The sequence below is a fragment of the Gallinula chloropus genome, assembly GCF_964237585.1.
Source record: "Gallinula chloropus genome assembly, chromosome: 31".
In the NCBI taxonomy this organism is placed as follows: Eukaryota; Metazoa; Chordata; class Aves; order Gruiformes; family Rallidae; genus Gallinula; species Gallinula chloropus.
Genome location: NC_140116.1, coordinates 148,422 through 167,237, shown reverse-complemented (window position 1 = coordinate 167,237; position 18,816 = coordinate 148,422). Strand labels below are relative to the sequence as shown.

General features: G+C 54.0%; 1 protein-coding gene across 1 annotated transcript; it reads right to left on the bottom strand.

Annotated features, from left to right (window-relative positions):
* Window positions 1-3,088: 3,088 nt before the first annotated feature.
* FAIM2 (Fas apoptotic inhibitory molecule 2) lies at window positions 3,089-18,071 on the bottom strand (the record flags this gene model as incomplete). Its single annotated transcript, XM_084277286.1, has 12 exons — window positions 3,089-3,368; window positions 5,156-5,209; window positions 7,046-7,141; window positions 7,635-7,722; window positions 8,548-8,585; window positions 9,070-9,109; window positions 9,824-9,874; window positions 12,118-12,171; window positions 12,641-12,705; window positions 12,856-12,959; window positions 16,504-16,684; window positions 18,057-18,071. The coding sequence occupies 12 exons, from the start codon at window positions 18,069-18,071 to the stop codon at window positions 3,219-3,221; spliced, it is 936 nt and encodes a 311-aa protein (XP_084133412.1). The 3' UTR covers window positions 3,089-3,218.
* Window positions 18,072-18,816: the final 745 nt, after the last annotated feature.

Sequence of the window (18,816 nt, the reverse complement as noted above, 5' to 3'; positions counted from 1 at the left end):
TGCTTGGTTCTTGCAAAGGAGGGAGCGGGGATCACGCAGTAGGGATCCCCTTTGCAAGGCCTGCGCAGAGTTGACATCGAGAGCCCATCCTCTTCCATTTGGGAATTCCTCTCCTCAGAACTCTGGCAGCCTGAGCTCAGCAGCCTTTCAGAGCTGATGGAGAGAGAGAGGAGTTTGCACTGCCCAGTGTGGGCATTAATTTAGGTCAGGTGAATTGCTCTCTGGAGGCATTTCTTTTTCCCATTGACTCTGGAGAAAGCTTAGTACATCAGGCTGGTCTCCAGAGCTACAGAAACACCCTCTGAGGAGGTGAGTTGCTTAGCCCCACTCGTTTTTTTAATTCTATGGCATCTTAATAATTTAATCTTTAATTCTGTGGCATGACCTCAGTCATGCACGATGCCTGTGCTGGAGCCACATGTCAGTTATTCCTTTGTGTAGAACATGTTCCTTTGTCATAGCCTGGTCTGTCTTAAAACTCTGGGCCATGCTGCAGTCATCTTTATATCTTTCTGTTTTAAGGGGATGCAGCACCAGCCGTGCAACCAGACCTTCCCTCAGCTGTACTTCAGCCAGGAGACCTCACCACAGCAACAACAGTTTCGCAACAATTTATTTGCAATGTTTGGAGAAAATACAAAATCCTATTTACAGTGAAATCATAAGAATGGCCAGACAGGCAGAGCAAGGGGATACAGAGCCCGGGTCTGGGCAACACAGACCTCAAATAAAGGAAATCCACACAGAGGAAGAGCAGCAGCCCTGCACCTCCCTTACACAGACAGTCAGGGAACCCAGGAGGAACATGCCTATAGCTATATCCCACCCCTAATTCCTGTGTTACTCAGCCTCATGAGGACTTCCACCTCTCTGAGCATGTACATATTACTCACTGCTTCAGTCCCAGTGCTTTTGGTAACTCTGGCTTGGATGGACTGCAAGCCCCGGGGTCAGCACAGAGGAGGGACCAGGATGCATGCAAGAAGGGAGCCCTGTGGAGGGGCGTGGGAGGGCAGCAAGCTACCCCCACTTAGGTGGCCTGGGGATGGAGCAAGGTGCATGCAAGCTTTTCCCACACAGGAGCAGAAAGCCAGGATGTAGCAGCAGCTCAGGCAGCAGCAAAGTTACTCCACACCAGAAGGAAAAGAAAAAAGAGCAAGAGATCCAGAGTGGGCTGCAGATCTGCGTTCTCCATCCCAGGAAGTGCCGGGCTCATTTGGAGGAGTCCCAGCACAGAAAGGAGGGCTGCAGAGCTCTGGTCTAGATTGTCCTCCCAAGGAGGAGGTTTAGGACTACTTCAGAGTCAGAAATCATCATGTAACTCCGTACTCCCTCCTTAAAAGCTGGAAAGCAGGAATACCCACAAGGCCTTTTGCTGTGAGCAAAAAAAAAAGAGGCTTCAGAACCAGTCTGCTGAGATACTTCAGAAGTGCCTGCGTGGGTCTGAGCCAGACTCCTTTAAACTCCCATTTCATAAACTTTTAGGGTGCCTCTCATGACCATCCCCCTCCCCCCCCCCAATTCTGCCTGTTCAACAACCCAGAGCTCTTCTTTCTTCTCCGCAAAGCACTGTGGGAGCCAGTGGGTCATGAACGTCATGCTGCCATCGCTTATTAGTCTCTTTCATCCCTAAGAATATTTTGGCTGGGGTTTTTTTGTTGCTGTTGTTGTTTTGAGGGGCTGTTGGAGAGGAAGGTGGGGTGGAAGGCATCCCTCGTGCTCACGGACAAGGTCAGCACCGCTGCAGAGGGGCTGAAGCATTTTGACTCTGAGCAGTAACTTTCCTCTACCCAGCTCGGGGCACCCAACACGTGTAGTAAGAAGATACGACGTGTGAAGGGTAAAAGCTGGGGCAGCAGCAGAGGAGGAATGTGTGGTACGGAGCGCTTGGGCATAGCCTCTCTGGAACACGCAGGGATTGCTAGAGGCAGCTCAGTGACGCACTTGCCCTGCCATTCCCGGGGAGATGGAAGATACGGGGTTCTATCAGCAGGAAGGATCACTTTTCAAATAAGAGCAAAAGGCCTCTTATCTCTACCTGGAGCTTTACAGTTAGAAATTAGCCAGCTAATCCCCAAACAGGGGAATGTGAGCAGGGGGAAGATGGAAAGTTACCCGAACACTGAGGCGTCTGGTGCTCTCACTGACATCCCCGTCTGGGGGAGCGAGACTGGGAAGTGCCAGAGCAAGAGGCTGCACTGGTGCTCACTGCAAAGCGGTGCCCGTTCTGAGCAACAGGCATTCAGCCTGGGCTCAGTCCCTGGGTAATAACCACTTAGGACCAGTAATCTCAAGCAACCAGGAGAATCTTTGTGAAGGCATCAGATCCTGATGACCATTTCCCACATCAGGAGATGCCTGGCTTTGCCTGAAACTCGGCCTCTTTCATCTCTTCTCTGCCAATAAGCCTTACGTGGGGTTACAACCCTCCCTGGAGAGAGCTGATCCCTAGGGTGGGAGGTGAGTCCACTGTTGGTGGTCCTGCTGTCCCACTCTGGGAAGGAAAGAGTACACACTCAGTCCCACAGCCAGATGCAAAGGATACAGATGAATTCTTCCTGCTGGGACCTTAGGGATGTCCTCAAAGAGGCGGCATGTCCTGAATGACAGTTTCCCTTGTGCCTGAAGGACTGACTGCTGGGACATCCAGACTACTCTGTGTTTCTAAAAGCAGGTACTGTCAGGAACATACTTCTGCAGAGGCTGCAAGGCTCCAAGCGAATGCAGGAGAGAAACAGGGACACAAGGATGTCCCTAGCCATTCCCTTTGTTAGCTAGTTCTCTTGCCAGGATCCTATCTGAATTCCTTACTCCCCCCCCCCCCCCACTTAATGTCATTTTCCGCTGTTCTCAGCACTTCAGCATCCCACATGCAAGACTCAGACAGGCAACTCTGACAGCCTCTAGAGTAAAGATGATCCAGGTCTCAAGCCTCCCAGTCTCTGGTCTGGTTTGATTTCAGTAGGAGCAGAGGGAGCAGAAGAGACATAACACTTAAGCCCTGCTTTGCTTTCTGGGTCACAAAGGCCTAACAGCATATATACAGGCTGCATAAGGAACCCAGGGATTTGCTCAGCTGATTGGATGGAGCCAGCTAGTGGGCCAAAAAAGGGTGGGTTTGGTTTTGTTTGTTTTAACCCTCTTTTCCTCCTTTTTTTTTTTTTTTCTTTTAAACACTTGCATCTTGGTAGCAAAGAGAAGATCCTGCCCTGCTGCGCTCACTCCTGGCTGGAGCCAAAGAACTGGAGGAAGAAAGAGAAGATGTAAATGATGTCCAGGTAGATATTGAGGGCTCCGAAGATGTATTCCTCTGGGCTCAGCGAGTACCGACGATTCCCCATCAACAGCTGGGTGTCAAATGCCAGGAACTGTGAGGAGAGAGGAGGAAACCCAATGACAGTCACATGGAGGTCTGGCACAGGGAGGCAAGAAGTGCTCCCAACTGCTTCACTGTACCAGAACAAAAATGCAGCCGATTTCTGAGCTGCAACTGCAAATTAAAAGCTCAGAAATAGCTGCAGGTTTCCCCTTCCATTTCACTCTTGAGGATCAAACCCTGAGCCCAACTCTTCCTCCAGGCCCCTACTTCCTTCATGCTCATCCATCCCAGACATGTCTTGGGATCAGCTCTGGAGCACTTCTCCCTCTTCCTCCTCAGCCAATCCCTATGAGTAGTTACTCCCAGAATTCTCCCAGTTCAGAAACACCTGACAGGTAACAAGGTGACCTGGACCCAATGCAACATTGCAGCAGCAGCACCACCAGAACAATAAAGAGCAAGAAACCCCAGGTCGAGGCAGCACCAAGGCCTGCAGAGCTGCTAGCAGAGATAGCCAGACAGAGAGGGGAGCTCATACCTTTCTGAGCTACGAACACGAGTAAGTGCAGGTCTTGTGTTACCAGTGAGGCCACGGCACTGGGAATCCACTGTCATTGCAGGGCCACAGCACTCACAGGACCAAATATGGGCTACAGGGCAGGCTGGCAGCCCAGCTGCAAGAAAACCTGCACCCTCTTGACTTCAAGCCCAATATCTTCTCCCATCTCACCTTTACTCTGTCTGTTAACCTATCCTGCGACTGACACCTTGGCACGGAGCTCTTCAGGGCTGCTGGAGCATCTTTGCCATGGCCTGGGGGTCAGCTGGCATCTCTGCCCTCCCCAGTCATAAATAGCATCTGATCTCCCCAGACATGGGCAGGCTGAGCTGACAAGCTGGCACAATAAGCTCCACCAGCTGAGGTTCTGACTGAAGTTTATGGGGTAATTATAAGATGTTTAGCCTACTTGTATTTTACAGAGCAGTCTTTAATCATGAATCACAGAAGAAATACCCGAGCTCACTTGCAATGACTTTTATAGCTAATAAATGAAATTGCTCAACTGTTCTTATTCACAACGTGCCCAATGGGCACCGCCTTGAGCCCCAAGGCAGCCCTCCTCCTGACCCCCACCTCAGGGTAACGCCAAGCATCTTCCCAGACAACTCCCACACGTCCATGGCACTGCCAGGACTTGCTCCGGGAAGAGGCATGCGGGAGGGATGGCTGGGGAGCAGTCGGAGTGGATCCAGGCTTTTCAACCTTCCTTGGAGGAGCTGTCTGGCTTCAGGGCTTTTCCTGCCTGCAGTATACCTTCCTCATGCCCCTTAATCCCAATCCACGGCCTCTCGCTGTTTTTCTGTCCCTGTTCCTGTCAGACTCACACCTGCTTCTCGCTTCGCTCCCACTCAACCGGCCCTGCCTTGACCATGGTGTCGCTTCATCCCAGGCTCCCTTTGAGCCCTGTGGTCCGGCTCCCACTGCTCTGCCCAAGCGTAATCTCTGCTTTTCCCACTCCAGAGGTGCCTTTTCCCCTGTCCCTGCCACACTTCCTGCTGCTCACACCTAGTATTGGCAAACCCGTGCCCTCTGCGCAATCACACCAGGCTCTCACCAGCACCGTCACGTACACCAGCACCTCGGGAGGAGGCTGAGGTCACCGCAGTAATTGCTGTACATGAAGTATTTCAGGATGCAGAGCTCTCTGCAATCCCTCGACTCACTCTTCTCCCTCCTCTAAGCACCCTTCAAGGCTAAAAGCTCATATCTCAAGTATAAGCAAGGCTTATATTCCTCACTTCTTTGCCCATTTCTCCCCCACCAGCGCCACTCACCATCGTGAAGATGAGAGCACCGAGCAAAGCGTAGATCGCGTGGAGCCAGGGGACCTAAAGGAAACACATCCAGCAGTCAGTGCCTGGGAGAGAGCTGCTTAATTAGGACTTGACACAGAAGAGGGCTCAGCTCTCACGTGGAGGATATGAGGTAGGGAAAGTGCTCTCTAATAGCCCGGGATAGACTTGCACCACGTCCCACTCGAACGCAGTTCCTGTGGTTGACCTTTTCATGGCAAAAAAACCCACGTAGCCATGCCTCCATTTCCTCTCTCACTGCACCCATTGTGTCTATTGGGCTCATAAGCTTCTAGATCAGGTATTTGTGTTTCCACATAGCCTCCTTCAACACAGTTACGATCTCTGTGGAATTATCTAGCACCATCCTGCTGGAAACATATTTTGCAGCAGCCCTGGGTGGGTTTTTTACCCAGACAAGGCTGATGCCACTGGCAGAAACACCAAGCCCTTCCAAGAGCTATACCCAGCTTAATTAACAAGCCTAACAAACACATTCATCTGCTGGACTCACAGCAGGAAATTCACTGGCATTAAGACCAACCCTCCAGCACTGCACAGTGCTAAGGGAGAGGTGCCCCTGTCCCAGGAGAAGGTGCCCACATGAACAGCTGATTCAACCCAGAGATGGAAGCCTGCCTCCCCAGATAGACAAGCTCATTACAAGGCTGCCTCAAGCTATGCTTATCTTGACAGGCTGCAAGATAAAGAGCAGTTGTCTCAACAGTTTAATGGCAGCAGCTTGGCACTGCGAGCTGCTTTACCCTCACGTTTGCACAGGGGAATGATGGATCCCAAGCAACAACCACCCAAACCCAAGCTCCTGGCTTTGGAAACACCAGCCTGTGTATTTGTTCATCGGACCAATTCAAGGTTTAGTAGCAGTGGGAGTGTCTTCTGCAGGTCTGGCCCTTAAAGGATGACTCAGGTCCCCAGAGAAACCAAGTAAGATTCAGAGGGTTTGGAGGTCACTTAAAGGCTATGGAGATCAAAGCCGGGTGCCTCCATCTCCAGCACAAGCAGGAATTTGGGGTGATTAATGGTGGCTGCACAGCCCCACGCACCTCCCTCTCTTTCATCAGCATCTTCCAGGGTCTGTCAGGCTCTTGCTTGAAAGACAATTCACCTAATGAGACACTTTTGGATGGGGACCAGACACTCCATGCTACGACGCCAAACCCTCCGTCAGGTGCGATCACAGGCTGCTCCAGGATTTAGCACAGCTAATGCCAGCTCCAGGATTAGCTGGGCACAGCTAATGCCAGCTGTGACCACCGAGAGCGAAGGAGGAGGCTGGACCCATGCAAGAGGGGCTGGCAGCAGCTGGAGGTGTGACAGGGTGGGCACTCATCATCAGGACTTGTCCTGGGGGCTGGAGCACGCTCCAGGGGTGCTTATTCCTGAGAAATTTGAGTCTCAAGATTTAAGTGCTGCAGGATGGTGCCTAGTGTTTTCTGTCTGGCCAGACAGGCACCCCACCACACTTGTCCAGAGTCCAAGTCCTGCTGCAAATTTGGGGAAGGAGCCCTGTTCTGTACTGGGCAGGCTGGCACTTTAATGGGCTCGCTACCCTCGGTTTACTGGAGGGGAAACTGAGGCAGGAACAGGTGATGTGACTGCCATTGGGTCACTACACAGATCCAGGAACAGAAACAAACTTCCTCAAGCCCCAGGCCAGTGCTGTCCTAGGCCCTGGTATCTGATTGTACACCACCCAGGCAGCAGCCACCTGATCTCCCCTTTTCTTTCTGCCAGTGTTTCTGCAGGGCTTTGGAGAATAGGGAGACACCCCTCCTGAGCCGAGCTCAGCACTGCACCAGGACTGGAGCCATGGGGCAAGGGAGGAGGGGTGGGGTGCAGGTCACTACTCACGTATTGGTAGGGCAGTATCACAGCCAGGATGATGCCACCAAAGAAGAGAACCATGAGCATCACAAAGAGGACGCCTTGGTAGGAGGTGAAGTCAAACTGCAGAGGGAAAGAACCTCCCATTACAAGTGCAGAGTGCTGGAACAGGAGGCAGCAAGGGCACCCAAACCACCCCATGCCCACAGAGAGGGACTCTCCAGCAGCACACACCTCTTGCCCACCACCCATCTGTACGGCACAGAGCCAAGACTTACTGTATCCCCTTTATTGCCACAGGCAAGAACTCAGTGCCCGTCACACATCTGACATCCAAAAGCCCATCATACATGTTCGTGCCAGTACCCCACAGCCTAATCCTCAAAACCCCCAATTCCTCTTACCCCCAATATATTAACATCTTCCAGCCCCATCTATACCCCAGCACATCCCTCAGCCCCAGCACCTGCCCTTCCTGGGACCTCTCCTTGACATGCCAGCATCCCTCAGGTAGCTACTGTATCCAGAGTCCCACAGAACCTGCCCCTCACACCTCACCACGATGTGTCCCCCCGGGACCTGCCTCTCCCAGAGGGACCAATCGGCACAAACTCACCTTGGTCTGGAAGCTGAAGATGGTGACAGACAGACACACCAGGGCTGTGATCCCCAGGCACAGAAGGACTGACTTGGTGTTGTAGTAACTGCAAAATGAACAGCAAAGCCCCTTAGCAGCATCTCCTGCCTGGAGCAGTGGAAGGAGACTGAGGCCAGCAGGAGCTTCACAGAGGGTACCAGGGAAAACCCCAGCCCAGGGGCACAAGGGTGTCGAAATTATCAGTGTCCCTCCCAGTGTAAAAAGGGAAGGATGGGGGGATGGGTCTTGGAAAACCATAGGGAAGGAGGGATTTGAACAGGTGGGGAGACCACAGGTACCCGTAACAACTCTGTGTATGTGTGACTACTGATTTTGGCCACAGAACCAGGCTCAGCTCTAAGAAGAGCCGGTCCCCGCTCGCCCCTGTGGTTGGACTGGGCAGTGATATCACTGGTATTTTCCCTGGGTTGCTGAAGCTGCGACTTTCTTTGTTCCCAGCCTGCATCCACCAACACTCACTGCCTCATCCACCTCATCACCAGGGACCCACGTGAGCCAGGGCTGATCTTGTGAGCAGGCTGCAACAGTAAAAACCCAACCAGAAGCGAGCTACAGGGTTTTGCAGTTTACAACACCCACCCCATACACCCCCCCCCCCGCCCCCCCGCCCGAAACTGCTGGAAAAAACTCCTTGTCTCACTTCAGCCCCATCTGCTAGAGTACTGTTTAGTGGAGAAGGGGAGATGACAGCCTATGTTAGTCCCACACAGCCCATCGTGCCGGTGCTGCCTTGTCCCTGGCCCTTCTATTGACTTTAGCAAAGTCAGGCGCTACCAGAGTGTGCTGTTGCCCACGTTTCAGAGGCAGGGATAGGCTTTCTGCAGGGAGACATAAAACATGGGAACCTCCAGAGTCCTCATGCTTGACCTACCTGGAGAGCATCCCAGTGAGATAAGCCATGGAGAGCGTCTGGGAGGGAAAGAGAACCACATTACTCCTGCATTCACGTCCCAGGGAGAGACACATAAAGCATTTCAGTTACAGTGGTGATGATAAAGGGAGTGGAGCCTTTTAAACAGATGCTCAATTTTTACATAGTTTCTAATCCTCTGGTGATTAATATCCACAGAGCAGGTTAAAGTGAGGGCAAGCCACCGCCCCGAGAGCAGTCCCAGCTTCTCCATCCCTCTACCCTTCTTGCACAGGACTCCAGCACCCTAACCTAGCTCCCACCACTGACCAGCAGCGAGTATTTCTTTAAAAGCCAGAGATTCCCCTCTCTCCTGCTTATCACAGCCTAGCTCGATTACAGCTCCTTAGCCCAAGAGCAGAGCAATTAGAGGATGAAATTCCTGCAGGTTTCCAGACCAGATGTCTCTCCTCCTTGGAGCCATCCTGAAACCCAGAGCTCATTGCAGGGGCAGGGCAGACACTGTCCAGATGTGCTACTTACAAAGATGCTCAGCAGGATCAGATTCCATGGGAAATACCTCCTGCAAGGGAAGAAACAGGGGCTGGTCAGTTCTTCAGTGTGAGGGCAGAAGTAGCTAGCAGCACCACACAACAGGTTCCCTAAGTTATGGCAGGTGATTAACGGCCTGGGCAGTAAAGGGCAAGGGTGGTGCAAGGGGACAGTCAGCCTCTTGGGAATGAGTGTGCACTTGGGGTGTTCCTAGACCAGGAGGGCAAACGGCCCTGTGATATCCCAGCAAAGCAGCCGGCAGCGCCCGTGACACAGAGCAGAGAGCCTCCTCTGCAGAATTCCACAGGGAGCGTTTGGCCCCAGCTCAGCTTCCTTCCCAGTTGTGATTTGATTCAAGGTCTTACTGCAGCGCTGCAGCACCCCATGACTGCATCAGGCCCGCAAGGATGGCTGGTCCCTCAGGCCCGGCATCGCTGGGTCAGCACGACCCCCTCCCACCCTGCAACGCCGCTGGGTGCACTTGAAACAGGAAGACTGAATCCATCATCGAATCCCAGACTGGTCTGGGTTGGAAGGGACCCCCAGGGTCACAGAGCTCCAAACCCCTGCCACAGGCAGGGCCACCAACCTCCAGGCCTGGAGCTACACAAGGTTGCCCAGGGCCCCATCCAACCTGGCCTTGAACACCCCCAGGGACAGGGCACCCACCCCCTCTCTGGGCAGCCTGTGCCAGCAACTTCCATTTCACAGGGACATTCCAAATCCAAAAAATAGAATCTTTTACCTGGGTCCAGAGCAGCAAGCAAGAATCAAGTAGGTCACAAAGAAAACAGCACTGCAAAGGGAAGCAAAGGGGCAGCTCAGGGAGGAAAACACAAGTGTGGTGTATTGACATAGGGGAGAAGTTTCCAGCTGACAAGTTTAAAATGCAGAGCAGCCACTACCTGCTTTGCCCATGCCAGTCCCCAAGGTGGGACAGCAAACCCTCCTCAAAAAACCCCACGGGTGGTTTTAGAGCAGAGGGAGGGTAGAATTCAGGTCCAGGATGAGCAGAGCACCCAAACATGCTCTCTGTTGATGCCTCAGCACATGAATTATTGCTCGTACTGAGGCAGCCAGACTTTGCCTCTCATCAGGGTGGGATCCAGGCATCCTGCTGGGATTTTGGCTGCACATAAACCAGGGTTCACAGGGCCGGGAAGAGTGACCTGCCTAAGGCCAAGGGGAAGGTGCGTGTCGGAGAAGGGACCTGGTTCCATCTCACTCCACCAGCGCTCGAGGAAGAGTTCAACACTCTGGGTCGGTGAAGCTCATGGACCCAAGGCTAATTATGCTGTTGCACAAGCCATCCCCAGGTCACAGGAGAGGCAGTTACTTATCTCACATGACTTGACCCTTCAGCAAAGCAAAGCAAAAAATAATAATAAATGTAAGGGGTGAGGGATGTGTCCCTCTGCTCCAGCCATCGCGCAGCCGGGTGTTTTTCCACAGCGCTGATGGGGTATAGCACAGCGGGAACCTGCTCACCCGCTTTCACCCAGCCCGGGGGGCGGGGGGGGCGGGGGGGGGGGGGAAGCAGCTTCCAAGCATGCCGATGGCTGCCTGATAGCCACTCACCTCAGTCTAATAAATGAACATGACGGCAGAACCCACGGGCCATGATAAAGGCACCAGAGATAAACCTGAGCGCTGCTCTCCCACAGGGAGAGCAGGAAAGCTGGAGCAGATGTGGCTGAGCAGGTGGGAAGCAAGCACGTAGGGAGCAACGAGCCGTCACAGCTGCCCAGCTCCTTCACATCCCCTGCTGCACGTCTGCTTTATTCCCTCCCAGCCACCACCCCAGCAGCAGGAAGACACCCTCAGGCACCCACTTCTGTAGTAGAGGTAGAGAGTTGGGAGTTAACGAGATCCAGACCCAGATCAGGGCAAGCAGCTGGCATGGAGGGAAAGGCTGGTTTGCTGGGGAGAAGCAGGGACATTTAAGCACCCCCTCCCCCAGATACAGAGCCTCCTCCAGCTGACAGCTTTGCTCCTACTGAAAGCTGTAAACATTAACTGGCCAGGAAGCTGCAGGAGATGAGCCCATGGGTCAGAGCACAGACCTGAGCTTGGCCTTGTCTCCTCCCAGGACAGTGAGTGCTGCTTCTCCAGCTGAGCAACTGGCCAAGGAGGAGCATCTTGTTTTCTTTTAAGGTCAAAGAGCCACGCTGGGGCCAGTTCCCTTCTATCACTGCTATTTTGGGTGTTATTTTTTCCCCATGTTATATAAGCTGGTGTCTCATCTCTGGGTCTGGACACATTTCATGAGCTGGGTGTGAACTAATTAAAGTCACGTTCAGGGAGCCCTGTTCACCGACAACTGCATCGCACATTCTGCCTGCCTCATTAGCAGCACCAGCACAAGCAGGATCCAGGAAAACAGCACAACTGCAAATATTCTAGTGCAGGGAAGCACAACCCTGTGCTGCCTCAGAGCTGATCTCGGAGCTGATCTGTAGGGCCAGGCTCAACTAATGAGCAGCATCCCAAATTCTGGGCACTCAGAGTGGCTCCGTGATGCAGGTGCAGGCATGACAGCCCCTCAGACATCCTAATCCCTCCCAACATGCATTCCTCCTTTAACATTGCCTGCACCCTGCTTCATCTGTTACATGTCAAGGCACAAGATGGAAATCTGGGCAATCTCCTGGCTTCCAATGGTACAACCCCAAAATTAAGCCTCTAAGGTATCCTAGGCAGCCTTTCAGGTCTCACATTTGGGTTTCTGCGCTGTTTTCCTGGAAGTTCCCCAGTTTTACCTGGTTTGCTCTGCCAGCAATACTCAGGTATTTATTCTGACCCTGGTTTGGAGAGCAGCAAGCTCTTTTTGGAAGTACCTAGCACATCTCATGCCTCAGACTCACCTAGGCAAGACGTTATCTTCTCACCTCATGATATCCGTGAATTTCCCCACACACATTAGTGCAATTCCTCACACACAAGATACTAAAGCATTTGAGAGGTGTCTCCACATCACCACAGCCACATCCAGAGCTGTTGGGAGTGTACATGGCCATAGGAGAAGCAAGAGATACTCACTAGGAAGCCCAATACCAGGCAGCATGTGTCTGGATGTACCCCTTGACTGGCTCACTGCAAGACAGACAGGAGAGAGATCACTGAGTGGAAAGGAGAAGAAAAGCCAATTGCTTCACAGGCTGCTGCTAAATTAAACCTGGGACCACGTATGGGGCGATGCAGCATGGGGTATGTGGGTGGAGGGGGGGAAACCCCAACACCACCCATCAGCCTGACCAACTGGAAAGAAATGGGAGCTGTGAGAGGCAGCCCTGCTGTTACCCACTGTATGGCCGGGCTGGCTGGGGAGCAGCCTCCTCAGAGAGGTGATTAAGGAACTGAAATCCTCAGGCTGACAATGATTCATTATTTATTCTGGAGGCAATGTGAGCTGCACGAAACAGTCATCCGAGCTGGACAGCCGCTGGTATCTGGGGGTATCTGCTCCTTCAAGGGGGGTAACCCTTGAAGCACCCCCAGTAACAGATGGTTCAAGAGCGGGGCATACCCAGGACAAAGCATTACTGCTACTCAAGAGACCTACCAGAAGGTGAAGAAAGCCACAATAACAACAGTGACCAAGAGCTGGACCATCAGGATGGCATAAACCTGCAACGAGAGGTAGCCCATGGGCATCCCGCATTCTCTGTGGCCCCCACCATTGAGCCACTGCAGACAGGTCCCCCTGGCCCCAAGGGCTCATAGCTGCTCTCCTGCCTTCACAAGAGAAGGCTGAGCCTGGAGGGACATGCCCCTTACCTTCCTGATGAAGACTCTGCGCACGTTACTGTCATCCCAGCTGAAGGACGTGAGCATCTCCGTGTCCCCTGGGTACCCGCCGCTGCCATAGCTCGGGCTCGTGCCTGAAGCAGAGGCCAGACAGATCAGCTCCCATCACCCAGCTCCCTCCCCAGCTGCACCAAGCTGACCCCAGTGCTTGACTGCAGCTCCAGAGCCCTGAATTTCAAGGTTTTCTTATTGCACTGCAGAACAGGCATGCAAGGAGGCACTCTGCTCCCTTCCCTCTCCTTGGGACCATCCCCAAGAACAGACCGGGGAGGGGAAAACACTTCTGCAAACCCCAGCACCACAAGGACACCAGGGTTAATTCCTGCCTGTGGTAACAGTGTATTCCTAATGGCAATTAGAGGGCTCATATCGCATCCTAGCTCACCTTTCACTGAATATTAAAGCATCCCCCAGAGGAGCTGTGACTCAGCACCTCAGTCATCCCATCAGCAGCTCGGGTGCAGGAGGATTCCCTCGCTGCTCTGTAATTGCCTGAGTTTAGACTGTGCCTGCATAATTCCTTCTACCAACAGTGTGTCCTTTCCTCTGACAGAACCTCATTGCAGCCAGCTTTTCCATGAGGCCCCATCCCTGAATCCTATTTCCATGCAGGGAGTCAGAGAATGGTTTAGCAGCAAGCCTAAACAAGGGGAGACACCCCCGGTGCCTCCCCAAAAATCACTGCACCCTACAACACAGCTCTGCTTTGCTAAGGGCTCCAATACAAGCTGGAGATTGTCTGCAGATGGGCAAGGAGAAGGCTGGACCATAAAGCATCAGCTCACTCTGCAGCCTGAGGGGAGGTGGAAGGAAGCCTCAGGAAAACCTCCTCCTGCTGCAAAGGCAGCTATCAGCAGCCAGGGATGAAGGTAGCAGTGAGGGTATTGAAGATCAGGGCACTGTGAGGAGAACCCCAAAGCAGCAGCTTCCCCCTGCTGAGATCAGCTGCACAAGCCAGGTGTAAGAAGCGGCCTTTCCCATCTCCTGAACCTCTTGCTCAAGGAAAATAAAGCAAATACTGAAGCCTCAGCTGTCACGGTGCATTGCTCCCCTGTGCTATTCCCCTTCTGACTAACCCCCCGACAGCCTCCCTGCCTGGGCTTCTCATGGAACGAAGGCTTATGTGATCACACCAGCCACACGCTCCTGTCCCTGCCTGTTTGGCAGATCCCTCCCCTCCTTCTCAAAGCTTCTCAAGCCCAGTGATGCTGCCGTGGCTCAGGCCCAGCCAACAGCCATGCCCCACGCAGCCACTCGCTCACTCTCCCTCCCCTGGTGGGATGGGGGAGAGGATGGGAAGAGTGAAAGTGAGAGAACACATGGGTTGGGATAAGAGCAGTTTAATAGGACACACACACACAAAAGGACGATAATGAGATTAATAATATACACACAGAACAAGTGATGAACAGCACAACTTCACCCAGAGTCAATGCTCCACGAGACCCTCCAGCTGCTGCACCCAGCCCCCAGCCCACCCCCAGTCACAGACAGGGCACAAAGCTGGTCCGGGATATCCCTTTGGGCACCTGTTCTGGTGATGTCCTCTCCCAGCTTCTCAAGCACCCCACCCCCCCTTGTTGTTGTCAGGCCAGCACAAGCAGCTGAAAAGTCCTTGACTGCTTAGCAACAGCTAAAAACATCAGGTGTTATCACTGTTACTCTCATCCTAACTCCCAAACACAGCGCTACACCAGCTGCTAGAAAGAAAGTTAACTCTGCCCCTGCCACAATGGGGACAGATGCTCAGAGCCTTCAGGCAGATGGAGGAAAGACCCTCTCCAACTCTGAGGATGGGCTGCAGACACCAGGAAAACCAAGCTCAAGGCTCTGGCCGTGCATTTCTTCTGCTGCACTAGCCAAAGGTTGCTGGTTCTTATTGCAGAAGCCTCATCCTAAAGATGCCCCTGGCAGGAAGTAAATCCCTCAAGCTCTTCTTGTGCCTAATAAATCTCTGGTGCCTTCTTCTAGGCCCCAGTGGAGACGAAACTCCTGCAGCACATCCTCCCTGTCCTCCCTGCGTGCCTGCGAGGCGCGTCATCGCCCACGCTGGCCAAGAGCACCTGAGGCCCATATCCCCAGGACACCTCAATGCCTCCTGCGTCAAAGCAATCAGGCATCTAAACAGCAAATTAGGCACCTAAGTGCCTCGGAGGAATGGAAGGGGTTTCCTCCTCCCTGCCTGCTGCCCACAGCATCCCTCACCTCCCAACCCGCGGCCGCTTGCCCAGCAGCAGGGGCATGTTCCCCAAACTCATCATGGAAGGACACAACCCAAAGCACACGCCTCTTCCCTCCAGTGACTTCCAGTCTCACATAAGCTGTCAGACACAGCCCTGTGGCACGTGTCCATGTCCCGCCCCCCAACACGGGTACAGGAGCCACAGCTTGCAGCAGGGCTGAGGGCTGGGAAAGGGAGGAAGAACATGAAATCAGAGGAAAACCCCAGCAGGGATGAGGGCAGGAGAAAGCTGCAGAAAGGAAATCCTGACAGGCTTGTCAGGGAGGGGACGAGAGATGACACATCACCTAAACAGGTCCCCTGGGATGCCCAGAATACCAGCATCCAAACCCATTCGGGTTTCACCCATCTAATTCATCGTGACAGTAGAAAGACACAGATGGTTGTTGCAGCGAGCTGGGAGGTTATTCATCCCCTCTGTTTCTGATTCCCAAAGGTGAACAAGAAAGGGAAGATCTGTGAAAACATCGGAGGGTGCAGCACATGCATCTCCAAGGGGTTTAGCTTGTTCTCTCCCTAAATGTCTCCATCCCTGTGGCTGTGACTGTCCCTGCTGGATGGAACAGTCAGCAAAACACATCAGAGGCAAAGGACTGAGCAGAGAGAGGACTTGGGAGTCATTAAATCCAGTCCCTCCAGCACTCTCTCCAGCTCAAGCCATGCTGACAGAGCAGTTGCCCACCCCAGCAGATTCACTTGCTGGCCACTGCATCCTGCACCCATCCCAGCTCACTGCTACACAGTTGTTCCCCTGTGTTGGGCACAGTGGAGCCTTTGTCCTCTTGTCATGACCAAGCAGGAGCTGCATGAAGCACCCAGGGAAGAAAAGCTGCTTGTTTACTGAGGGATCGGTCACACAGCCCAAGGCTGGGACAATTCAGCCTTCAAGGCCAGCAGCGTTGTAACCTCCACTGGCTCCCAACAGCCGCTCAGAGCAGCCAAACATCACTGCTGCTGTGACACTGATTTTGCAGGTTCAGCAACTCCTTTGAAAGCTGAGCTTGAGCAGGAGCTGGGTGGGAGGGGATGCTGCCTGCAGAGCAGGGGGCATTGCACCAGGACTGTCCCCAGCCCTGTGATGTGGCATCACCAATGAAGCCAGCTGGAATTTCACCCATCCTGGTACTGGGAAGCAGAGTGGGGAGGGAGTGATGGGGTTTAGTGCCACCACTGGAAGGCAGCGAGGTGGAGAGGTTGAGTGAAATGTTCTTTACATCTCAATACAGACCTGTTTGGTTTATAGCTCCGGGGTGAGCTCTGTCATGGACCAAACTGGGCACCACATCCCTGGCTGCCCTCTTTACAAGTCTGGGGGAATCTCTGCACCCCTCTCCCCTCCTCTACAAAGGGATCACCCTGGGTACAGCAGGACTTACTGGGGTCGATGTAAGCCCAACTGGGGTGGAGCGGGACTGACGGGGGTGGAGGGTAAGCACCAGACTTCATCCCTTCTCCGGCTGTTGCCTCCTCATAGGTTGGAGGAGCTGGTGGAGCCGTGGCATTGTCCTTCTTTTCTCCATGTCCCTCGGAGTTGGGGGGCTTGTTGTTCACAGAGAGCTGCACAGAAAGGGAAGAGAGGGGTTAGGCTGTAAAGACTGACAGAAACTGTCCTGCAGTGGAACCCAACAGAGCACAGACAGGGGGCTGGGCATCCTTCGTTTGGAGGAAAGGATCGGGAACTGGAAGGACATCCAGCAGCTCCTGTGGGCTGGCAATGGGCTCACGCTCAGGAAGGAGCATCCTCTGATGCATCTGAGGCCAGAAAACACCTGGCATGTTAAAGGGGATGAAAAGTTTTAGGCAAACAGGTCTGGGGTGCGGGGGGTGTGGGGGCAGAGACAGAGCCTTGCCCAGAGTCACCTGTGGTGCCTCATACATTTGGGCCTCTAATTTTCTTCTCTCTCATTCCTGTCTGCCCACCCAGCAGCTCAGCGTTGCTGTTTGCTGTAAATTGGAGATGCAACTAAGGGATTTGGGACTCTGTGTCTTCAGACTGGGAAATCCCAGCAAAGAGCCACCTGAAAACTTGCTTCTCCTTGGGAACAATATCCATTTAACTTTCTAGACCTTTATTATAAGTTCAGAGCCTGATATCCTGCCCTGGCTGCCAAAGCGAGTGCCAGCCCAGCATCAGGGGTAGCATCCTCATGGATCACAAGGATGCAGGATTGGAACCACAGAAAGTCCAGGAGGAAGCAGGCAGGGAAACTCTCACTGCAGCAGAGACACAGCCCCTGTGAGAGGGTCTGAAATTAAAGGTGTGAGAGGCCCTCAAAAACAAAGTCAGGGTACCAGGCTGGGACGGGCACTGCAAGCTGCATCGGGCTGCAACTGTGCCACAGCCTCTGTCAGATTACAGGGACTGTCCTCACAACCCTCCCTCATTACACACCATACGAGATCCCCAGAGATACCCAAGGAGATACAGGAGAGATGGTGCTGCCTGCATCCAGGCAGCCTCCAGCATAGTTGTCATGGCAATGGTGCACTGTGCAGCTGAGGATGCCCAAACCCCCCCCCAGTCCCTGGTCTCAGAGCATTGGAGAACCCCACAGATCCCCAGTTCCTGGACCAGGAATAAGGTGCTCAGTGCAGGAGCCAAGTGCTGGCAGCCGGGGGCAGGGATGGGAAAGCACAAGCACCCATCAGGCCCCCTGACACTCAGGACGGGCGCAGGGATCAGCCACAGGTCCAACGCGGGGTTGAGCTGCACAACAAACAGCCCCCGACCCCACCGCCCCCAAACCCTTCCTCTGCAGGAAACATCCCCATCGCAGGGGCTGATGTGCTGGGCTGCGCACGGGCACCCAGCTCCTCCCTTCACAGCGACTGTTTTAGTCCTTAAATCCCCCCCCTTCAGCCCACTTTCCCCACCAAAACATGCAAGGATTACACAAGCTCCTCACCCCCGCCCTGGCCTCCCACCTACCTTCCCCTGGGTCATCCTTGCTCCTTGCTAAGGATGCGAGCGGGAGGGACGAGGGCCACAGCAGAGCACCAGCCTCCTCACCGGTCCCTTCCGTCCCTCTCCCAGGGTGTCTGGGGGCTGGCTGCAGCCTCCGCAGCCTGTGCTGATGCCTTCACCTTCTAGCAACATCCACAGAGCGCCGAGCGCTGGAGAGAGGACTGTACCATTGCCAGCCTGCAGCACAGGGGGAAGCCGGGAGAGGAACAGCTGAGGCAGGAGCGAGCAACGGGCAGGACGCACGGACACGGCCCCGGGCAGGCAGCGAAGCGGGACAGTGGCTGCCCAAGAGATGCTGAACTCGGGGACGGGCTCGCAAAGGGCAGGGAGACGGGAAGGATGCTCTGCTGCAGCATCTCTGCTGCTACAGGCCAGGGCTGACCGTGGGCCAGGGAGCCGGCGACAGGGGGGGCTGGAGGCTCTGCTGGGGGCCTGAGCCAAGCTCCAAGATGAGAGCAGGAGGGAGGAATCGCACACAGCCTGGCTCCCTCCCTGCCCCTTCCCAGGCTCTGTATGGGGGGAACGGGACACTGAGCAGAACCCATTTGCCCCACATGGGTTGTCCTCTCCGTGGGGGCACAGGGAGGATTTGGAGGTGTCCCAGGGGAGCACCATGCAGCCCCCACCACTGAAGTGTTATTATTAATTCAGCCCCATGGAGAGGGATGAATGGGGAATCCAGCTCCCAGAGTGTGTCCAAGGGAAGGGGCACAAAGTCGGTGGG